At 50.4% G+C, this 20,923-nt stretch overlaps 1 protein-coding gene across 3 annotated transcripts in view; it reads right to left on the bottom strand.

Moving 5' to 3' along the window:
- LOC118227285 (serine/threonine-protein phosphatase 2B catalytic subunit alpha isoform-like) overlaps nt 1-20,074 on the bottom strand; it is an 82,656-nt gene extending 62,582 nt beyond the window's left edge. Inside the window, exon 1 of one of the 3 annotated variants that reach the window (XM_035417519.1) lies at nt 19,425-20,074. In XM_035417519.1, coding sequence (XP_035273410.1) covers nt 19,425-19,488 — 64 coding nt within the window. In that variant the 5' untranslated portion in view covers nt 19,489-20,074. The remainder of the gene's footprint in view (nt 1-19,424) is intronic. The other 2 variants (XM_035417520.1, XM_035417521.1) reach the window with 2 other exon arrangements.
- Nucleotides 20,075-20,923: the final 849 nt, after the last annotated feature.

A 20,923-nucleotide genomic window follows, 5' to 3' on the forward strand; every position in this document is an offset into this window, starting at 1 on the left:
GCGGAGCAGCAGATGCACGACCCCCCCCCCTCCCCACCCCCCCGTCCCCCCCAGTCCTGTCCCAGAGCAGACCCACAGGGGCAGGTGTGACAGGACCCCCCCTCAAAGCAGAGCAACTCAGAGTATACACCCCACGCCACCACCAAACTCGACCCAGGGAACCTGTTTATTTTAATCTAAAGGGGGGGCGGGGGTTGGGACAGGGCCTAAAAGCCAAGAGCCACTGAATCACACAAAAACATACATAATGCCAGATAATGCATGTGGTAATGGGAAAATAAAACACACTCAATGAAGCATAAACTTCAATTTCCCTATCCCACTTAAAAAAAAAAAAAGAGAGGAGGTATTTGGGGACAGTACAAAATGGGACGAGAAGGAATGGGGGGGCCGGGGGCGGTGGTGGGGGTGGAATCGAGCAGGAGGATATCGGGTTCCCCCCAAACCGCAGCTGAAGCAGCGTAAATAAACCCCTTAACCCCCCCAGGGGAGGGGACCCTGTCTGGCGGTCACGCCCGCCCCTCTCCTGCGGAGGCTCCTGATTGGTGGAGGTGCCAGGAGGCCCTCGGCCCCGCGGCTGGGGTGTGATCTCAGCACAGACACCGCCGTGCCGCGCAGAAGGGTTCTGCAGCCGCCAGCTACGCGCCGCACCAGAGGAGAGGGATTCTGTGCCGGGGGAGGAAGCGGATTAGACGCACGCCATGGCGATCCTGGCGGGTCTCGGGGACACGGGCCAGGGTCCCGAATAAGAGAGGATACTCCCTCTCATCCTGCGCGTCCCAGACCCCCCAAATTCAGCAGGACTACCCCAAGTTGCGCAAGTAGGCCCGATGTCCCCAAAAGGCCTGGTTTCCAGGGGGAGGTCTATAAGCGTAACACCGCCCTGCGTCTGTCCAAGCACTGCTGTATTTTCCACAAATTCTTGAGTTTGCACCGCGGAATTCTTCTCAGAAGTGCGATTACCCGCTAAACTTCAAACGGACTGACGGGGCAGCGGGGCATTAGAACCCCTAAAGTCTCCACTACGGGGGGGGGGGGGGGTGAGGGAGGGGGAGGTCAGAGGTGCACTTCTAAACCAGGCGTTTTCGATTTGTACTCACTGATAACCTACCACCTCTCTCCTGCTCAGTACAGGACCATGGGGCATTGGGTTCCGAAAGCGGACTGAAACGCCAAGATCAACGTCTGCTATTACACAACAACAAACAACAAACACACACTCAAACTCGTCTGCCATTACACAACAACAAACAACAAACACACACTCAAACTCGTCTGCTATTACACAACAACAAACAACAAACACACACTCAGACTCGTCTGCTATTACACAACAACAAACAACAAACACACACAAAGACTCAGACTCGGACTCTATTAAAGGAGCGATCGAAATCCACACGAAACACACCCTGTTCACCTCGTCTTCCAGTTCTAGCGAGGAAACCACGGCGAGCTGCAGCACTGTATAAAACCATGTGACGATTCCGGAACATTCCCTGATCAGGAACAGTATACGCTCACCTCTGGGGGGGTCACTGCTAATTCAGCTTTATTGCTTCATGTTCTCTCCTGTTATCACTTTTACAGCAGAGATATAAAACTGATCTGCAAGGCCAAACAAACACAGCACCAGCACAGCGCCGTCTCTGAACTGCCTGTGTAAGGCTGCAGCCTCCCACATACACAAGGGTCCTGTCCATCAGCCGTTAGCTTAGCTGCGCTGACCACCTCATGCTTCTGCGCTACCCTAACCATAACCCACATACACAAGGGCCCTGTCCGTCAGCCGTTAGCTTAGCTGCGCTGACCACCTCATGCTTCTGCGCTACCCTAACCCACATACACAAGGGTCCTGTCCATCGGCCGTTAGCTTAGCTGCGCTGACCACCTCATGCTTCTGCGCTACCCTAACCCACATACACAAGGGTCCTGTCCATCAGCCGTTAGCTTAGCTGCGCTGACCACCTCATGCTTCTGCGCTACCCTAACCCACATACACAAGGGTCCTGTCCATCAACCGTTAGCTTAGCTGCGCTGACCACCTCGTCCTCCTGTGCTGCTCAGTTTACGCACTCACAAAACTGTATGAACCTCTGAGCCACCGTACCCCGAGGACCTGGACAAGTGGCACAGCACAGCACAGCACAGCACCCAGGATTCAAACCCGCAAGGCCCCCGCGTACGAACCCAGTTCTCTAACCGCCGCTCCGCCCCGCACACAGCCAGGACGAACAGGGCGGTGAAAACGGCAGGGAGGTTTGCCGAAAGAACAGAAGCGGGCGGCGGCAGACAGACACACCGCGGGGCAGCAGCCAGCGCGGTACGAGAGGACCGATCTGCCCTGAGAAAAGAGCTCTGCTTACTCCACACACGCTCAAAATACCCGCCACTAAAAAAACAAAAAAACCAAAAAACAACCCGAACGGGAGACCCAGTAAAAGTGAAATCTGACGACGGCAGGTAGAGAGAGATCCTCGCGCGAGTGAGAGATAAAGAGGGTTCTCCCCCCCCGACAGGAAGTCCTCATTAACGCACGCAGGAAGAGCCAGTTCCCCCCCGAGCGTCACGGCGACGGAGCGTTACTTTCCGCGAGCTTTCGGGAGTCAGTGTGCGCACGTTCGAGGCGTGAGAAAGTGTGAGTGTGTGTGTGTGTGTGTGTGTGAGTGTGAGTGTGTGTGTGCACACAGAAAGAACAAGCAAACTGCACACACAGGAAAGCCCTGAGTCAGGATTCACACTCGGTACCTTCCTGCTGTGAGGCCAGAGCATTACTCACTGCACCACCAGACAACCCCAGAGAGAACGCTCCACAAGCAGAACACATTTAAATGGGGGGGGGGGGGCACATTAAAGGATCCACTGCTCATGTGCTGCTGCAGAACTAAGGCATTGTTCCAGCACATTTCACATTTTTTCCCTCTTTCCTCCATTTCTTTATTGAGCTGCACCAGGCCATCCTCAGCAGAGCATCTAACACAGGGCCTAAAACAACCTGTCCTCTGTCACACGGAAACGGACGGACAGACGGAGGGAAAAGCCTACAGGGCCAGACGATCGCGTGTGTGTGTGTGAGGCCGTCTCAGAGGCAAGGGAACGCATCCCTGCTCTGCCGCCGCGCCAAACCATCGGCCAATCAGCGGCAACGCCGCAGGGAAGCGTCTCCATTATCGGCACGGCAACTGCGCCGAACGCTAAGGCCAGCGAGCGCTCCGCGCTGAAGGGAATGCACATAGCACAAAAAAGAGGAGAGGAATGAGAAAGAGTATCGCGCCCGTCAGCCCCCCATCGCCCCCCCCCCCGGTTCCCCCCCCCCCCCCGCCGGAGGCGGACCCCCCAGTGCGGGGGGGTCTCAGCCGCACAGCTGTCAGGAACGCAGGCTCACGCTATCATCACGCATGAAGAGGAACGTCAACATGCACAGCAGGAGCCCCCCCGCTATCCCTCTCTCACTCTCTTTCCCTCCCCCCCTTTCTCGCTCTCGCTCTCTCTAACAAGGCTGGGTTTTTTTTTGAAGCCATTGATCATGGAGTTTCACAAAAGCAAAGAAAGAAAGCAGCGTATAATAATCACACATTAGTTTCACCATAAAGAGAACTGCTATGACAGTAAACAGTCTCTGCTGCATCAAAGCTCCAGACGTATAATTTAGTCTCATTCTGAGCATGCCCAGTACAGTGCATTCTCTGAGCATGCCCAGTACAGTGCATTCTCTGAGCATGCCCAGTACAGTGCATTCTCTGAGCATGCCCAGTACAGTGCATTCTCTGAGCATGCCCAGTACACTGCATTCTCTGAGCATGCCCAGTACACTGCATTCTCTGAGCATGCCCAGTACACAGCATTCACTGAGCATGCCCAGTACAGTGCATTCTCTGAGCATGCCCAGTACACTAAATTGTCTGAGCATGCCCAGTACACTACATTCAATGAGCACGCCCAGTACACTGTGTTCTCTGAGCACGCCCAGTACACTGTGTTCTCTGAGCATGCTCAGTACACTGCATTCAATGAGCATGCCCAGTACACTACATTCACTGAGCATGCCCAGTACACAGAATTCACTGAGCATGCCCAGTACAGCGCATTCTCTGAGCACGCCCAGCACACTGTGTTCTCTGAGCGTGCCCAGTTCGCTGCAGGCCCAGAGAAAAGTACACAGTCAGCAGAGAGGGAGGGGGGTGATTTGGCAGAGGGGGGACGTGGGCAAGGACTGGCAGCAGTACAGTGGGGCAGACATTGGCAGCATGTCTGCGCTCAAACACACAGGCCAGGGATCCACAGGCTCCGATGACATCACTGCGTGTGCCAGCGCTGTGCACAGGGCGAAGTGAAGAATGTCTCCCCTTTCAGTGAAGGAGCGCTGAGCACCGACCCCAAGCCCTCAACACCCTGCACTCCTCTAAGGAAAGCGCGCCTTAACACCACCGTGACCTGAACCTGGAGACTGAAGCAGACGCAGAACGCGCCGATCCTTTAATGCTGAGAATCCGCACTTAAACCACGTGTGAATTGTTTGATTACAAATCTGAAATTCTGGTGTACAGAGCCAAATCAAGAGAAAATATGTCTTCTTGTCTGTCCGTCTATATATACATCTATACATACACACATACACACACGTACATACATACACACACGCATGCGCTCACACACACACACATACATACACGCATGCGCTCACACACACTCACACACACACATACATACATGCATGCGCTCACACACACACACACACACACACATACACACGAACACACACACACACACACACACACACACACACATACACACGAACACACACACACACACACACACACACACACACACACACACACACACACACACACACACACACACACACACACACACACACACACACACACACACACACAGCTCTCGAGAGGACTCTAGTCTGTGGCGGCTGCGTGTGCTGGGACTTGGGCGGCGGTGGCGGCTGTGGCGGTTGAATGCCGCTCGGTTATTCCAGCTGGACTCAGCTCGTTAGCGCGGTCTAGCGCTGGCACTAAATGGCTGTTCTGCTCCTGACGTCTCTGGACAATTACCTGCTACACACAAACCCCAGGGGGAGAAATGTGTAGCAGGGATGTGCGTTTGGCCAGAAAACAGAGAGCAAAGATATTTCTGTACAATAAATACGTGACACACACCTTTACTCTCACAGTTTTGGCGGCACAAACTGACGAGCTGCCCCCCCCCCCCCCCCACAGAGACCCCCAGGGGTTGTGTGAAAAAAGCCCCCCCCCCCATACGGACACCCCCAGGGGCTGCATGGAAAGAGGGTTCCCCCCAAAATGCAGGGAACAGTGAATTGAATTAAGACCACCTTTCACTTCAAACGAATTTACACTTCAGTTAATTGCATTTTAAAAGGTTGGATCTTTTGTTTACAAATTCAATGGAGCAATGCACCATGGGATTGCTGACTCAGGCTGCAAAGTCTCCCTTTCTGATTGGCTGTTGACTGTGGAACTCGCTGTGCCCTGTGTTAGCTCTCCGGCACTGCCTTGGCAAGACGTCCTCGCTGCTCCCAACAAGAGCCGAGCGTTGCCATAGCGCCGGTGTGCCTGCTGCGGCAGCCTATGGTAGGTTTAAGGGGGGATCTCACCGACCAATCAGAAGGTGGGACAGTGACACTGGGTTCTCCGGGATTGGTTGAGGAAAGGAGGCGGGGGTGGGTGGGGTTCACCACCTGACCCAGCCTACAGCCAGAATGGACAGTGACTCACAGTCCTGATCTAGCAGCCCACAGAGCACACATCTCAGGACAGGCAGAGGCACACAGACAGCATCTTTACTCTGTATATCTGGACCGTGTGCACTGAGGCACTATACTCATGACCAGGGGGTTACTGGTTCAAATCCCAGATAGGGAATGCCACAGAAGTGCATCTTAAACTACAGTTAATCCCACCTGATTCTGGAGGACCATCGCACATGCAGGCTTTGCACTAACCACGTTCAGGGTTGAAGGAGGTGGTACTGGATGCTGTTTACTTTAAAATCTCCAGACGATAACCAGCTACTGTACACATGCCACACACGAGAAACGTGCAGACTGCATGTCTGCCAAAAACACACAAATAAAGATAGGCTATTTCTAGTAGTTCATTTCTTTCACATATTATCGTTTCATTATTTTGCTTCATATACTACAAATGTCAAAGTTAAAGTAGTAGTGTATTTATAGTCGTTGGGCAAAGAACAATTAACTGAGAAGCATAGAAACTCATTTGCGGCAGCAGATACTAAAGAGTAAAAGATAATAAGCTTACTAACGGCACAAACACACATCTGGAAATGTAGGCTACTTCTTTCACAGTGAACGTAGAGCAGTTAACTGTAAAACGCAGATCAATATCCAATCAAAATGCTGCGTTCTGTGCACAATGAAAGACCAACTCATGAGGAAACAAAAGTCATTTATCCACCATTTTGGCTCAGCCGGACGGGCAGGCGCAGATGCTTCACGGCTCGTGTAAGCACACACTCTTTGACATTGGCCTTGGGGGGAGGCCCACTTAAAGTAATCGCCATGACGATCTCGGTAGCAAGAAGCTATTTGACGATTCCATCAAGTCTTGTTTCAACTGGCTTCTTTCAATCTCAGACAATACATAGTCCGATGTACTGTTAAGAAATGCAGCAGGGGCAGATATTTCTCCAAGAATAACAATGTACCGGCCCGCTTTCAGTGCCAGTGGCAGAGTTACTGCCATCTTGGAAATAAGAAACCCAATGCCAATCAACCCCACCGGATTGGCCGACACTTCAAGGGAGAGGAAGAAACAAGCCAATCGGCTTTGAGAAATGAAACGCAAAGCGGCTTCTGGTTTACATTCCACGGTCGGCTGGCACAGTTGTGGGGTTTTGGACAGAGGAAAACGGACCAGTGGGTCCTCAAACGAATATCTGCCACGCACTAGCCCCTCGACAAGAGCAACGTTCAAGCAAATAAATAAATGTTCTGGAATTCCGAAAGTCAGTTTTTGAACGAGAGACATTTCGTGACACCTGGATTCCGCGCAGAGAGGAGGGAAGCGTTTCCATCCGGGACGGAAATGGCGAGTGTGCGTCCACTGCAGAGACTGAAACAGGAACTCTTTCTCCTTCCTCTCTGAAACAGACACACTCTCCTTCCTCTCTGAAACAGACACACTCTCTCCTTCCTCTCTGAAACAGACACACCCTCCTCTCCTTCCTCTCTGAAACAGACACACTCTCTCCTTCCTCTCTGAAACAGACGCACTCTCTCCTTCCTCTCTGAAACACACTCTCTCTCCTTCCTCTCTGAAACAGGAACTCTCTCCTTCCTCTCTGAAACAGACACACTCTCCTTCCTCTCTGAAACAGGAACTCTTTCTCCTTCCTCTCTGAAACAGACGCACTCTCTCCTTCCTCTCTGAAACAGACACACTCTCTCCTTCCTCTCTGAAACAGACACACCCTCCTCTCCTTCCTCTCTGAAACAGACACACTCTCTCCTTCCTCTCTGAAACAGACACACTCTCTCCTTCCTCTGAAACAGACGCACTCTCTCCTTCCTCTCTGAAACAGACACGCTCTCTCCTTCCTCTCTGAAACAGACACACTCTCTCCTTCCTCTCTGAAACAGACGCACTCTCTCCTTCCTCTCTGAAACAGACGCACTCTCTCCTTCCTCTCTGAAACAGACACACTCTCTCCTTCCTCTCTGAAACAGACACACTCTCTCCTTCCTCTCTGAAACAGACGCACTCTCTCCTTCCTCTCTGAAACAGACACACTCTCTCCTTCCTCTCTGAAACAGACACACTCTCTCCTTCCTCTCTGAAACAGACACACCCTCCTCTCCTTCCTCTCTGAAACAGACACACTCTCTCCTTCCTCTCTGAAACAGACACACTCTCTCCTTCCTCTGAAACAGACACACTCTCTCCTTCCTCTCTGAAACAGACGCACTCTCTCCTTCCTCTCTGAAACAGACGCACTCTCTCCTTCCTCTCTGAAACAGACACACTCTCTCCTTCCTCTCTGAAACAGACACACCCTCCTCTCCTTCCTCTCTGAAACAGACACACTCTCTCCTTCCTCTCTGAAACAGACGCACTCTCTCCTTCCTCTCTGAAACACACTCTCTCTCCTTCCTCTCTGAAACAGGAACTCTCTCCTTCCTCTCTGAAACAGACACACTCTCCTTCCTCTCTGAAACAGGAACTCTTTCTCCTTCCTCTCTGAAACAGACGCACTCTCTCCTTCCTCTCTGAAACAGACACACTCTCTCCTTCCTCTCTGAAACAGACACACCCTCCTCTCCTTCCTCTCTGAAACAGACACACTCTCTCCTTCCTCTCTGAAACAGACACACTCTCTCCTTCCTCTGAAACAGACACACTCTCTCCTTCCTCTCTGAAACAGACGCACTCTCTCCTTCCTCTCTGAAACAGACACACTCTCTCCTTCCTCTCTGAAACAGACACACTCTCTCCTTCCTCTCTGAAACAGACGCACTCTCTCCTTCCTCTCTGAAACAGACACACTCTCTCCTTCCTCTCTGAAACAGACACACTCTCTCCTTCCTCTCTGAAACAGACACACTCTCTCCTTCCTCTCTGAAACAGACCCACTCTCCTTCCTCTCTGAAACAGACACACTCTCTCCTTCCACTGAAACAGACACACTCTCTCCTTCCTCTCTGAAACAGGAACTCTCTCCTTCCTCTCTGAAACAGACACACTCTCTCCTTCCTCTCTGAAACAGACGCATGCTCTCCTTCCTCTCTGAAGCAGGGCAGGGAGGGAGAACGCCTCCCCGCCGGAGCGCAGTCCGTCCAGGGCTTTTCAGTCACCAATTCTGCCAAAACAACCGGACCCTGTTACCTGGTAACCTGGCCGCCATGGCGACATGACTCACAGGCCCTCCACAGGGCCGCGAATGATGTCAAAAGGGCAGGACTGCAGGATGGAGACATCCAAAAATATCTCAGCAAGTAAGAGAAAATTGTCATGAAAAAAAATCCACTGCTGCTGTGGCCCCTCCAGGACTGGAGTTGAACCCGCAGCCACTGTGGCCCCTCCAGGACTGGAGTTAAACCTGCAGACGCTGCGGCCCTCCAGGACTGGAGTTAAACCTGCAGACGCTGCGGCCCTCCAGGACTGGAGTTAAACCTGCAGACGCTGCGGCCCTCCAGGACTGGAGTTAAACCAGCAGGCGCTGCGGCCCTCCAGGACTGGAGTTAAACCAGCAGGCACTGCGGCCCTCCAGGACTGGAGTTAAACCTGCAGGCGCTGTGGCCCTCCAGGACTGGAGTTGAACCTGCAGACACTGTGGCCCCCCAGGACTGCAGAATGAGATCCCTGCAGGTTTGGTACAGAGTGGAGCCCGGGCCTCTAAGGGACCTGTTCAAATGAGCCTCGCAGGAGACCTGTGATGATGTCACACACGTGTGTGAGTACCCCCCCCCCCCCCCCCACCCCCCAGAGCTGGCGCCAACAAAAACAAACTACAATAATAATGAAAAAACTTCATTCATCACTTAGGCTATTTTATCTCAGGTTTTGAGGACCTGAAAGACTTGTTTTACTTGCGTCATTTCAACCGCTCACTAGCCTCACTTGTGTTTCAGCTTGTCTGTATTTTTAAAAACAGACCGGTTAAAACACAAGGGAGCGTAGTGAGTGGTTGAAATGATGCAAGTAAAACAAGCCAAGCAGTAAAAAATATATACAATAATAAATACATTATTACTAATAATAAAAACTAATGCTACTACTACTGCTACTGCTACTGCTACTGCTACTACTACTACTAATACTAATACTAATACTAATACTAATACTAATAATAATTCCAAGTCACAGCTGCCAACAGCTTTACCAACAGGAAACTTTCCAGAATCCGAGACCACGGACTCACACAGCACACCTGAGCCCTTCCACTGCTCACAGAACTGAGCTCAGTTCTCTCAGAGTGCCTCAGTGAGAGAGGGAGAGAGAGAGAGAGAGAGAGAGGGAGGGAGAGAGGGAGAGAGAGGGAGAGAGTGCCTCAGCATGCGAGAGGGCATCACGGAGCTGTTTTCACATCAACAAGTGACACCAGACAATACCGCCAAATTGGAATTACAGCCTCCGCCAGGAACAATCCCTCCCCCTCCCCCTCCCCCTCCCTTTCAGGCCAGGACCAAACTCCCTAATTACCGCCAAACAGAGGCGGGATTTTCCCTAATTCCCCTCCCGCGCGCGCGTGGGGCGCACGGAGAGGATCGGCAGCTGGCCTCACGCGTTCGCCTGGCGAGCGACCGTTTGGAAAAAGAAGGAAAGAGAAGAAAAAAAAAGAGGAGAACCCGCAGCGGTTAAACCTCGCGGCCTCCCCGCCGGCCCCGAGCCCCGCTGCTGTCAGGTCTCGGCACGCACCCGCGATTCCGCGGGAAAGACTCGTCCGCCACCGCCACCGCCACGCCCCGCGAGTCGAGCGACTGGCGCAGCGGGCCAGCGTTTCACACACACAAAAAAAAAAAACAAACAAAATCCTCACACGTTCCCATAAAATAACCCCCAGATCAGAAGGTCCTTCCCCGTCAGTCAAAGTTAGCAGGTCTGAATCGATCAGATTTGAACATGTGCCTGGGCCTCCCAAGTTTGCATTTGCCAACAGAATAGCAGGTCAGTGGTTTTGATGCGTATGGTATAGCAGGCCAGTTGTGTCGACTGGTACGGTATAACAGGCCAGTTGTGTCGACTGGTATGGTATAGCAGGCCAGTTGTGTCGACTGGTACGGTATAGCAGGCCAGTTGTGTCGACTGGTATGGTATAGCAGGCCAGTTGTGTCGACTGGTATGGTATAGCAGGCCAGTTGTGTCGACTGGTACGGTATAGCAGGCTAGTTGTGTCGACTGGTACGGTATAGCAGGCTAGTTGTGTCGACTGGTATGGTATAGCAGGCCAGTTGTGTCGACTGGTATGGTATAGCAGGCCAGTTGTGTCGACTGGTACGGTATAGCAGGCTAGTTGTGTCGACTGGTACGGTATAGCAGGCCATCTCTGTGGAAAGGCACCCCACTGGGACTGGCTTTATAGACTGCAAACTCAGCAAAAGTGCCCTTACAGAAAAGGAGTCAAATGGGACATGCATTGAAATAAAACTACTGTCTGTATCCTGAAACGCTTCACAATACATGGGCCAATGTACAAATTACAGGCACATTCAGACACTGAACCGTACCACACTGCAGCGTGATAAATACCCACATAAGGGCACACTGCAGTGCATTCCACTGCTGTAAGGGTGTGTGCTATCTGTACGCCCATCGATGCACGTTTTCATAGGCATGCATGTACCTGTGTGTTTATCTACATGTGGGTGTGTGCATGTGTACACATTCAACAACTGTCGTCACTTTGGAGGTTAAAGCAGGTGGTGCGTGTGCGTGTGCCTATGTGTGCACACACGTGTGTGCATGCCTGTGCATGTGCGCGTGCGCGTGCTCGTGTATGTGTGTGTGTGCCTGAGTGAATGTGTAAGTGTGTGCGTGTGTGTGTGCATGTGCGCGTGCATGTGTGTGTGCCTGAGTGAGTGTGTGTATGTGTGCGTGTGTGTGTGTGTGTGCGCTTGCATGCGAGTGTGCGTACTGCATGAAACACAAAGGCTCCCCGCGTTGTGTACAGACTGAGCTCACAGGCACAAAGAACCAACACCAGGGCATTCCAACACCAGGGCATTCCAACCCCAGGGAATTCCAAACACCAGGGCATTCCAACCCCAGGGAATTCCAAACACCAGGGCATTCCAACCCCAGGGAATTCCAAACACCAGGGAATTCCAACACCAGGACATTCCAACCCCAGGGCATTCCAACCCCAGGGCATTCCAAACACCAGGGTATTCCAAACACCAGGGCATTCCAACCCCAGGGCACTCCAAACACCAGGGAATTCCAAACACCAGGGCACTCCAACACCAGGGCATTCCAACACCAGGGCATTCCAAACACCAGGGCATTCCAAACACCACGGCATTCCAACACCAGGGAATTCCAAACACCACGGCATTCCTACCCCAGGGCATTCCAAACACCAGGGAATTCCAAACACCAGGGCATTCCAACACCAGGGCATTCCAAACACCAGGGTTTTCCAACACCAGGAAATTCCTAACACCAGGGCATTCCAAACACCAGGGTATTCCAAAACCAGGGCATTCCAAACACCAGGGCATTCCAACACCAGGAAATTCCTAACCCCAGGGATTTCCAACCCCCCAAGGAATTCCAAACTCCAGGGCATTCTGACACCAGGACATTCAAACCCAGAAGATTCTGACACCAGAGCATTCCAGCCAGAAGGCATTCCAGGCTCCAGGACATTCCAACTAACAGTCAACAACACCAGAAAATGCATGTTTGTCAGACTCCTGATGAATGATAACTAGCCAAAACATGTTTGAGTGAGTGTTCTGCATGTTTTTAGGAGGAATTTAGTCTATATTTTCACAAAGAACAGGTGAAACAGGGGCCTCCATCTGTTCAAACGCAGCTCTTTTGTTACTGCAGATTCTATTGCATGTCTTTCAACTGCAAGAAGTAGAAAAACAGCTGATAAATATGGGGGTGTCAGTGGATTACTGCAAGCACACAGTAACGTCTGTTAATACCTCATTAAGTTATTATCAGGGTATTAAATCTGTTGTTTGTTATTAAAGCCTGTTTTGAAAATACAGGCAAAATATGCTCAAAACCGTAAATTGTAAAACTGCAATTAAATTTAAAGGATTTTATTCATTTTATTTGTTTCGTTTTTGTCTGGACAACCCACGGATGTGAAGGAACCAATAATGATAGAATAATCAGGAGTCGGGACAATTTCTTTCTCAGCAAGTCAGACAGTTAAGGTTCCAGAATGTTCTCTAAATTTAACCCCAGGGCAAAAAATAAAATCTGTCACCATCTTGACTGTGTTCTTCATTAAGCTGGCCATCGTGCTCTGAAACTTGGTCACTGCTTGAGAAAAAATGCCTCCACACATTTACGACACCAGCCTGAACCACAGCCAATCAAAATTAGTTTTACAAATATATACCGCACAGACACGTGTGAATGAATAAAGTTATTGAAGTGTGTTACTGCAGTGTGTTATTGACGTGTGTCACTGCAGTGCGTTATTGAAGTGTGTTATTTAAGAGTGTTATTTAAGAGTGTTTCTGGAGTGTGTTATTTAAGTGTGTCACCGCAGTGGGTGATATAACACAGCTGAACACCAGTCCTTCACAAGATCTGATCTCTGAATGCCAGCGCTACTGAAGGAATCCAGCCTGCTTCTCTTTCCCCGTCCAAACCAGCTGATGAACACAAGCCGGTGACTCACGCGTTTCACAGTAACACGGCAACAGTATCAGAGGATCAGCGCTGCCTGTCAGGGCTCTGTGTAAATACACCAGCAAACAGGACAACATTAAAAACGAGCATGATGTAAAACAGCACCGTGAGCTACGTGACACTAATGGAGCTCACAGCCATGCCGCGTTCAACGCAACGCCCTCTCCTGAACTCCCACAAACACCAGCGGCTGTGCGAGACAGCCAAGGAGTGTGTGTGTGTGTGTGTGTGTGTGTGTGTGCGCGACTAAACAAACTCAAAGACACCAACAAAACAAAAGCGTGTAGGGCTATGTTCTGTTATGTACTTGCTGTGTTATTTATTTATGTATTTTAAAAGCCAGTCTGACTTGTCAGTCACCAGCAGTGTAAACAGAGGGCCAAGCCTACTCTCCAGTGAGAGAGTGTATTATGGTGACAGACTGCACACTTTGACAGACAGCAAGGCCTTTTGATGGAAGGTACAAGCGCTCAGAGTAGCCAAACCAGGCTAAAACTACATAAACAGAGACGGCGGAGCACGCCCCAGGCATAGTGCAGTCAAATTACCCGCCGCCGCCGCCCCCCCCCCCCACCCCCCCCGCCCCCCGCCCCCTTCATCCCGTTAAACGCAACGTAATCTTCCCGAGTTCACAGCTTTAGCTGGCTCTGTGCCCTAAAGCCCGAAACAAAGACTAATCCCCCGACTAATCCCCCGACTAATCCCGACGAAGACGTGACACGCCCAATGCCCGTTTCAGAGGTACGTCACAGAGGGAGGGGGCGGGGCGGGGCGGGGAGGGGCACGACTTTATAAACGTCTTCGCGGAGTCGGAGGGAAGCTAACCGCTAGCCACGGAAAACGAAACAAGCCGCCGTTGTTCTTATGAGGCATTAGCCGCCCCGTCCTGACCTCCGCACCTGCGTTCAATTCCCCTCGTAGGCTGGAAAAGGGCGCATGTAGAGGTAGAGCCCTACTGCCCCGTCTGCCCCAAAGTGCCCCCCTCACCCGCCCCCCACCCGCCACCCCCGCTGCGCCCTGGGTGGAAGACTTGGCGTACTCCAGAGCCACAAATAAACAGATACACCACAAAACGAAGAGGACGGACCAGAGCTAAAGATGGATCTGGAAATATAGGCCAAGGGAGACAAAGGTCCAAGAACACCGCCCCCCCCCCCCCACCACCGCCACTGCTAGAGACTATGTCTGAGTCACAGAAAATGTCCTTCGATTCAGAATCAAATATTTCAATGCTGCCCGTTTCTGTCCTCTTTTCAACCTGAAGTATAACAGCAGAGCCGTTTCTCTTCCACCTGTTGCATCACGCATCACAGAAGTAATTTTCCAACGTGACTTTGGGCGTTTCCATCAGGAGTGATCAGTTTGTCAAATTTGAAGTCATACTAACAACAATTTCAGCTTAATCTACAGGAAAACCCTCTAGACCTCAAAATTAATCTGACTAATATCTATGGGGGGGGGGGGGGGGGGGTATGCCGTTAAGTGAGCCCGAGCCAATAATAATACGGCTTAATTCACCAGTGCGAAAACGGAGCGCGTTGAGATGTACGCTTCCAGTGTGGACAGCATCAGGAACCATGCCCTGAGCCCGCAGGCCTGATAAAAGCTTGTTTAAGCGGCCAATCACAAGTGAGACGCTGCAGCCAAGAGCAATGGCATCCTGTGGGCTACACTGTGGAAGCATTTCCCTTCACCAGCAGCCCATTCCTGCACCATCACTGCGAGTCCCAGGGAAACTCACTGCGTCAGCAGTGAACCTTAACCTCCAGGCCTCCACGCATCAGAGCTCGCTGGACGCCGCTTCATCCAGAGAGCCACCGCGGCACGTCTGGCCCGTTTCCATGGTTCTGCTACGTTCTGATTGGCTGGCATCACTTGCGATAGAGGCACCCTTCCACAGACTACACATTCATGCGTTTCAAGCATTTAAAAGGCCTCAAATGTATTCAGTTGCAAATATGAATCATTTGAAATTATTTTTATATTAATTGTGACATCAGCATCAGAATGTTCAGTCAAGAACGTTCCAGTCACATCATACTTGTGACCTCACACCTTAAAAGGGGCTGAAGACGGTGGTTCCCATCCCTTCAGTGTTAGGGTGGTCAGGAGAGAAAGCATAGGACGGGGATGAACAAACAAACAGTGGCATTACGAACTCCGCCATCCATCAGCAGAACAAGGCGCTTCGGTCCTGGCGCGACACCAAGCCAGTTGCAGCCAAACGCGAGTGGGGAAAAAACATTCAACTTCAGGGAGCTTTTTCCCCAACCCCCCTCTCTCCTCGTCTGGGAGACCGACCCTGTCCTCCATTCTTTCCATTAATTCCCGCTTTTTTCCGTTCCGTTTTTCCTGAAAAGAGCTCAAAATTTTCCTAGAAAAACGACCAAGTGGTTAACCACCCCATACTTTTTTTTTTGTTTTTAAATGAAAGCAGAAAACCAAAATTATAGACTTATACGCACTGCCATATTAGGACTTTCCCCATCTCCGTCTTTTGAGAATCACAGACTGCAGTAATCCACTTAGTAACTTGATCACTGAAAAACTGCTGCATGCAAAACCAATTAAATTGCAGTCTACACAGCATAATGCAGCTGACCTTCTTTAAGACCCTATTCCACGTATTGCAACAGACATCGCCCCCCCCCCCCCCCCTCAGGTGTTGGATTTGGGGGGGGGGGTCACAGTTATTAGGTACCAGTAAGTTTCTTATTGACTGGGGGCAGGATGGGATGGGGGGCAGGCTAATCACATCATGAACCCCACGAGGGGGGGGGGGTGATTGACAGCCACTGGTGAGATCTTGCCGTGCAGGTGTGTGTGTGGGGAATTAGCAGGTGTGTGTGGAAGATGAGCAAGTGTGTGGGGGGGATGAGCAGGTGTGTGGGGGGGATGAGCAAGTGTGTGGGGGGGATGAGCAGGTGTGTGGGGGGGATGAGCAGGTGTGTGGGGGGGATGAGCAAGTGTGCGGGGTGAGGATTAGCAGGTGTGTGTGGGAGATGAGCAGGTGTGTGTGGGGTGAGGATTAGCAGGTGTGTGTGGGGGGAATTAGCAGGTGTGTGTGTGGGGGGAATTAGCAGGTGTGTGTGGGGGGGATTAGCAGGTGTGTGTGTGGGGGGGATTTGCAGGTGTGTGTGGGGGGGGATTTGCAGGTGTGTGTGGGGGATTTGCAGGTGTGTGTGGGGGGGATTAGCAGGTGTGTGTGGGGGGGATTAGCAGGTGTGTGTGTGGGGGGGGATTAGCAGGTGTGTGTGGGGGGGATTTGCAGGTGTGTGTGGGGGATTTGCAGGTGTGTGTGGGGGGGATTTGCAGGTGTGTGTGGGGGATTTGCAGGTGTGTGTGGGGGGGATTAGCAGGTGTGTGTGGGGGGGGATTAGCAGGTGTGTGTGTGGGGGGGGATTAGCAGGTGTGTGTGGGGGGATTAGCAGGTGTGTGGGGGGAGGATTAGCAGGTGTGTGGGGGGAGGATTAGCAGGTGTGTGTGTGGGGGGGGGATTAGCAGGTGTGTGGGGGGAGGATTAGCAGGTGTGTGTGTGTGGGGGGGGATTAGCAGGTGTGTGGGGGGAGGATTAGCAGGTGTGTGGGGGGGGGATTAGCAGGTGTGTGGGGGGGGGATTAGCAGGTGTGTGGGGGGGGGGGGGGGGGGGTAATGACTCCTATTCATCTATTAAAAGCCGCTGCAGAGGGGAAGCCTGCAAACACAGCCGCTGGTGCATTGTGGGACTGCAACATGCTGCAGGAGGGACACTCCAGCGCTGAGGGAGGCCCACGGCAGTAGGGTACACACAGAGAGGAGAGGAGAGAGAGAGAGGGAAGAGAGAAAAAAGGAGAAACAGTGTAAGAGAGAGGAAGAGAGGGACAGACTGAGGGAGAGAGGGGGAGAGAGAGTGCGAGAGAGGGGGAGGGACAAATGTAGATGGAGTGGTAAAGAGAGGTATTGAGAGTTAAAGAGCTAGAGAGCAGAGAGAGAAGCCGTGGGAGATGTAAAGAGAGAGAGAGAGAGAGAGAGAGAGAGCGAGAGAGAGAGAGAGAGAGAGAAAGAGAGGTAAAGATTTGCTGTAGGCAGCCACAAAAAACTGTAGGGAAGTATGCATGTTACTTAACACTCCAGTCTAAAAACGACTCTGCCATCCGTCAGGAATGGGGAGTGGGGTGTGTGTGTGTGTGTGTGTGGGGGGGGGTCCACACACCCCCACACAGGGGCTTCCCCAGAAAGGCAACATGGGGAGGCAGCAGTTGGATAACAGAAAATTATGACCAGGAGGTTGCTGGTTCAAATCCAGGTCAGACACTTTGGCTGTAGCTCACAAAGTAAACATCCACCAGAATAACCTCGAGTCTCTCAGAATAAATAAGACAGTGTTTTTTTTTTTTTTTTTAAACACATGACAAAGTACCTTTCCAACATGACTACGTTTTTTAAAATATACATTTGCATCAAAATAAGATGCTAAATATACAGGAAACTATACCAAGACGATCTTCATAAGAATTGATTCTGCAATAAAATTTGATCCCACAAGTATGACCCTGTGCAGTGCCTTAAACGAGGCCTCTTTATAAAACAGTAATTTGGGGACTCGTTCTCCTGATCTCTTCTCGCTACCCCCATACTGCGTGTGTTAGCAGATGGAAACAATTTTGCTTATAATTGCAAAGCTAAGTAGCAATATACAGTTCTCGTAGCCCTGAAATAAATAGCAAAGCCTTGAATTTTCTTCATAGCCTAAAAGTTGTGTGACTTATTAAAAAACTAACCAAAGAAAGAAAACAAAATAAACTATTATTTACACGGGTCGAATATGGGCACGGCAGCTACAGCTGCGGAGTGAGGAGTCGGCGCGGTCAAAGAATCCCAATTCAGTTTTGCAAAGTCTGATAATGCGGCAGTCACGCAACACAAAGGAACGATAAACCACACAAACGCACCGGGGAAGATCTGTGGATTTAAGATGGATTTTAAAACGTCAGACATCTGCAGATCTGGTTATTACTCAGACCCGCAACACAACACCTTTGATCCAACAGATTTAACGACAGGTCATAATTCTACAGGCGTCTTGTAGAGTGCTTCTGTTGCAGCAGCCGCAGTACATTAAGGTAGAGTACTAGGCTGCGCTGTATATACAGCCAATACTTCTAGCAATGTATAGCCTACGGGCAAAGAGAACAGATGCGGAGAAATGTCATCGTAGCCGTCAAACAAGCTTTTAAGCTTCTCACACGTCGCTAAAAGCAAACATCAACATATCGAATTGCTAGCCGACATGTCTTGCGTATTAAGAAATAAAGGCATCAAATTAAGGCAATAATCACGGATTATGCCGAAATATTTAAGACTAGTCTCTTCCACTAGAAAGACAGTACATAGGCTAATAGCACAGCCCATTATGTTTGTCTGATACGAAGTTATCCCAAGGCAGACCGAATAAGTTATCAGCCCAGCCCACAGGATCAATGTAGCTACAGTCGAAAGAAACTTCGATCATGAACGCCGCTCGTAAGAGAAAACGCTGGCATGTGGATTTAGTCATGCAACATGCTCAGGTTATCCACGGTAGCGACAATATAACCCCACGAAAAAAATGCATTTACGGAGCGGGCTAGGCTACAGCAACACTTGGCCAAAATGCTCGCAGGCAAACGTAGGAAGTAGTCCAACTCAAAAACCATCAGACGGCGCGCAATGTACGCCAAGACGGAGACCGTTCGAAACAATTGTGCTTAACACAGTAGCCTACGATGAACGCTAATGAAAAAACAGGTAACCAAAACCACCACGAAACCCAAAATCACTATTTTAACAACGCCTCAAACTCCACGGGCGATACTCACCCAAGTAGCCAACATTTACTTCCGACAAATGTCAATATTACCAGCTACACCCTTTTTACGATGCAATCCGTTTTTCTTCAGACTGCACTCGAATGCATTGCCAGCTAGCTATTAACTGTGGCTACAGCAGTCGTGACTGGAAACTTGACAGCATTCAATGTTATAAACGAATCGTCCATACTAGCAGTGCAATGTAGCCGACTAGAATACAACTTACATTTCACCATCCTGTCCGTCGTTGACAACTTCGGGTCATCATCATTCGGCTTATTTTCAGACATTTCCAAGCGTGGTGATTCAATCAAATATGAGCTGCAGCTGCAAGCGATCCGCTGAAGTCCTTGTGCGCCAAACTTTTACCGTTCCCTGAGTGGGAAGCCGCCGTTATCTCACCGACGTCTTTCAGCCAGCGTCTTGGAAGATACTAAGTAGTAGCGATACAGATTTCTACGGACCAACGTCTTCTTCCAAGATTTACAGTTCCAACTGTCTAAATTTCTGTCTCCAACACTGAGCGCAACCTATCTTTACAGCGCACAGAGATCCGCCTTCTCCCGAGGTCGACCTCGTCGATTGGTGATGTAAACTTCTTGTTTTCGGTCCAGGAAGCCTTTCCCTGCACGCGTACGGACAGACCAACTGTCAATCTAACTCCCCTGCGTACATTTCAAACGGTTAACGCCTTTTCGTGGGCTAGCTGAATTCGGTGTGGCGTTGCGATATAACACGCATTTCTTTTAGGGAAAAAAACAGATTCTGAGCCTGTGATGGACAGAAGTATCTGATTTAACAGGTTGACTGGGGGCGGTTTATAACTGCGGGCTCTTGTCGCCGGTTGTAGTGCCACTGAAGGGGGTTGAAGGAGGAGGAGGAGGAGGAGGAGGCTGCGCAGGCTGAATTTACTTGGATGACAGCGGGAAAAAAAGAGAACACGAGTCACGACGCATAATAAAATCACTAAGCCTGTCCTGACTGTTACTGTGTGTTGATTAATCCTTGATGTCCGTGCATGTAATTGCTAGCCTTGGGCATGACCTCGGCTAACGGGTTAAAAGCCTTGAAATATTGAAACGGTAACGTAGCCTACGTCATGGCTCTTATTTCAGCGAGCAAGCTAACCTCACCTATTCCTCAGGGCGTAGACAAACACTTGCAACATAATTTAAAAAGAGAAGTAGCCTAGTCGGATTATTGCACAATAATACAACTGGCAATCCTCCATTAAGTTGTTAAATTATGGTGTTCGTAAAGTTTACATTTTTGTTCTCTCACTCCCTGTAGTTGTCTAAATGAAAATATTGGACACACAGATATACAACGCAGCCAATTTTATACGTTTTTTACGTGTTGCCAAATAGCCTATTTGACGCAGGTCGAATATGAAAACTTGCCCAAATATTTTTCTTGGCAACGGACTACAGCATACCTCATAGCCTACCGTGTGTGATGCAAGCTAAATAGGCATTTTAGTGTGCGCAGACTTCCAATTGTTTGGTTTACGGGGCTCATGCAGCATAATCCAAAAGTGTCTTATTGCAGCAACCCAGTCGTTTAATAGATTCGTGCAGCTATTAGTCATAAAGAAGCTCCATATAAAAATTTTGGGTGAGTCGTACCGGGCATTCATATTTTTTGGGATTTAGAAGGGCTTGCGCCAGAAGGATTTTCTGAGAGCTACCAGCGAGCACAATTCTGGGGGGGGGGGGGGGGATATCA

Source organism: Anguilla anguilla, chromosome 5, assembly GCF_013347855.1.
Source record: "Anguilla anguilla isolate fAngAng1 chromosome 5, fAngAng1.pri, whole genome shotgun sequence".
Taxonomy (NCBI): domain Eukaryota; kingdom Metazoa; phylum Chordata; class Actinopteri; order Anguilliformes; family Anguillidae; genus Anguilla; species Anguilla anguilla.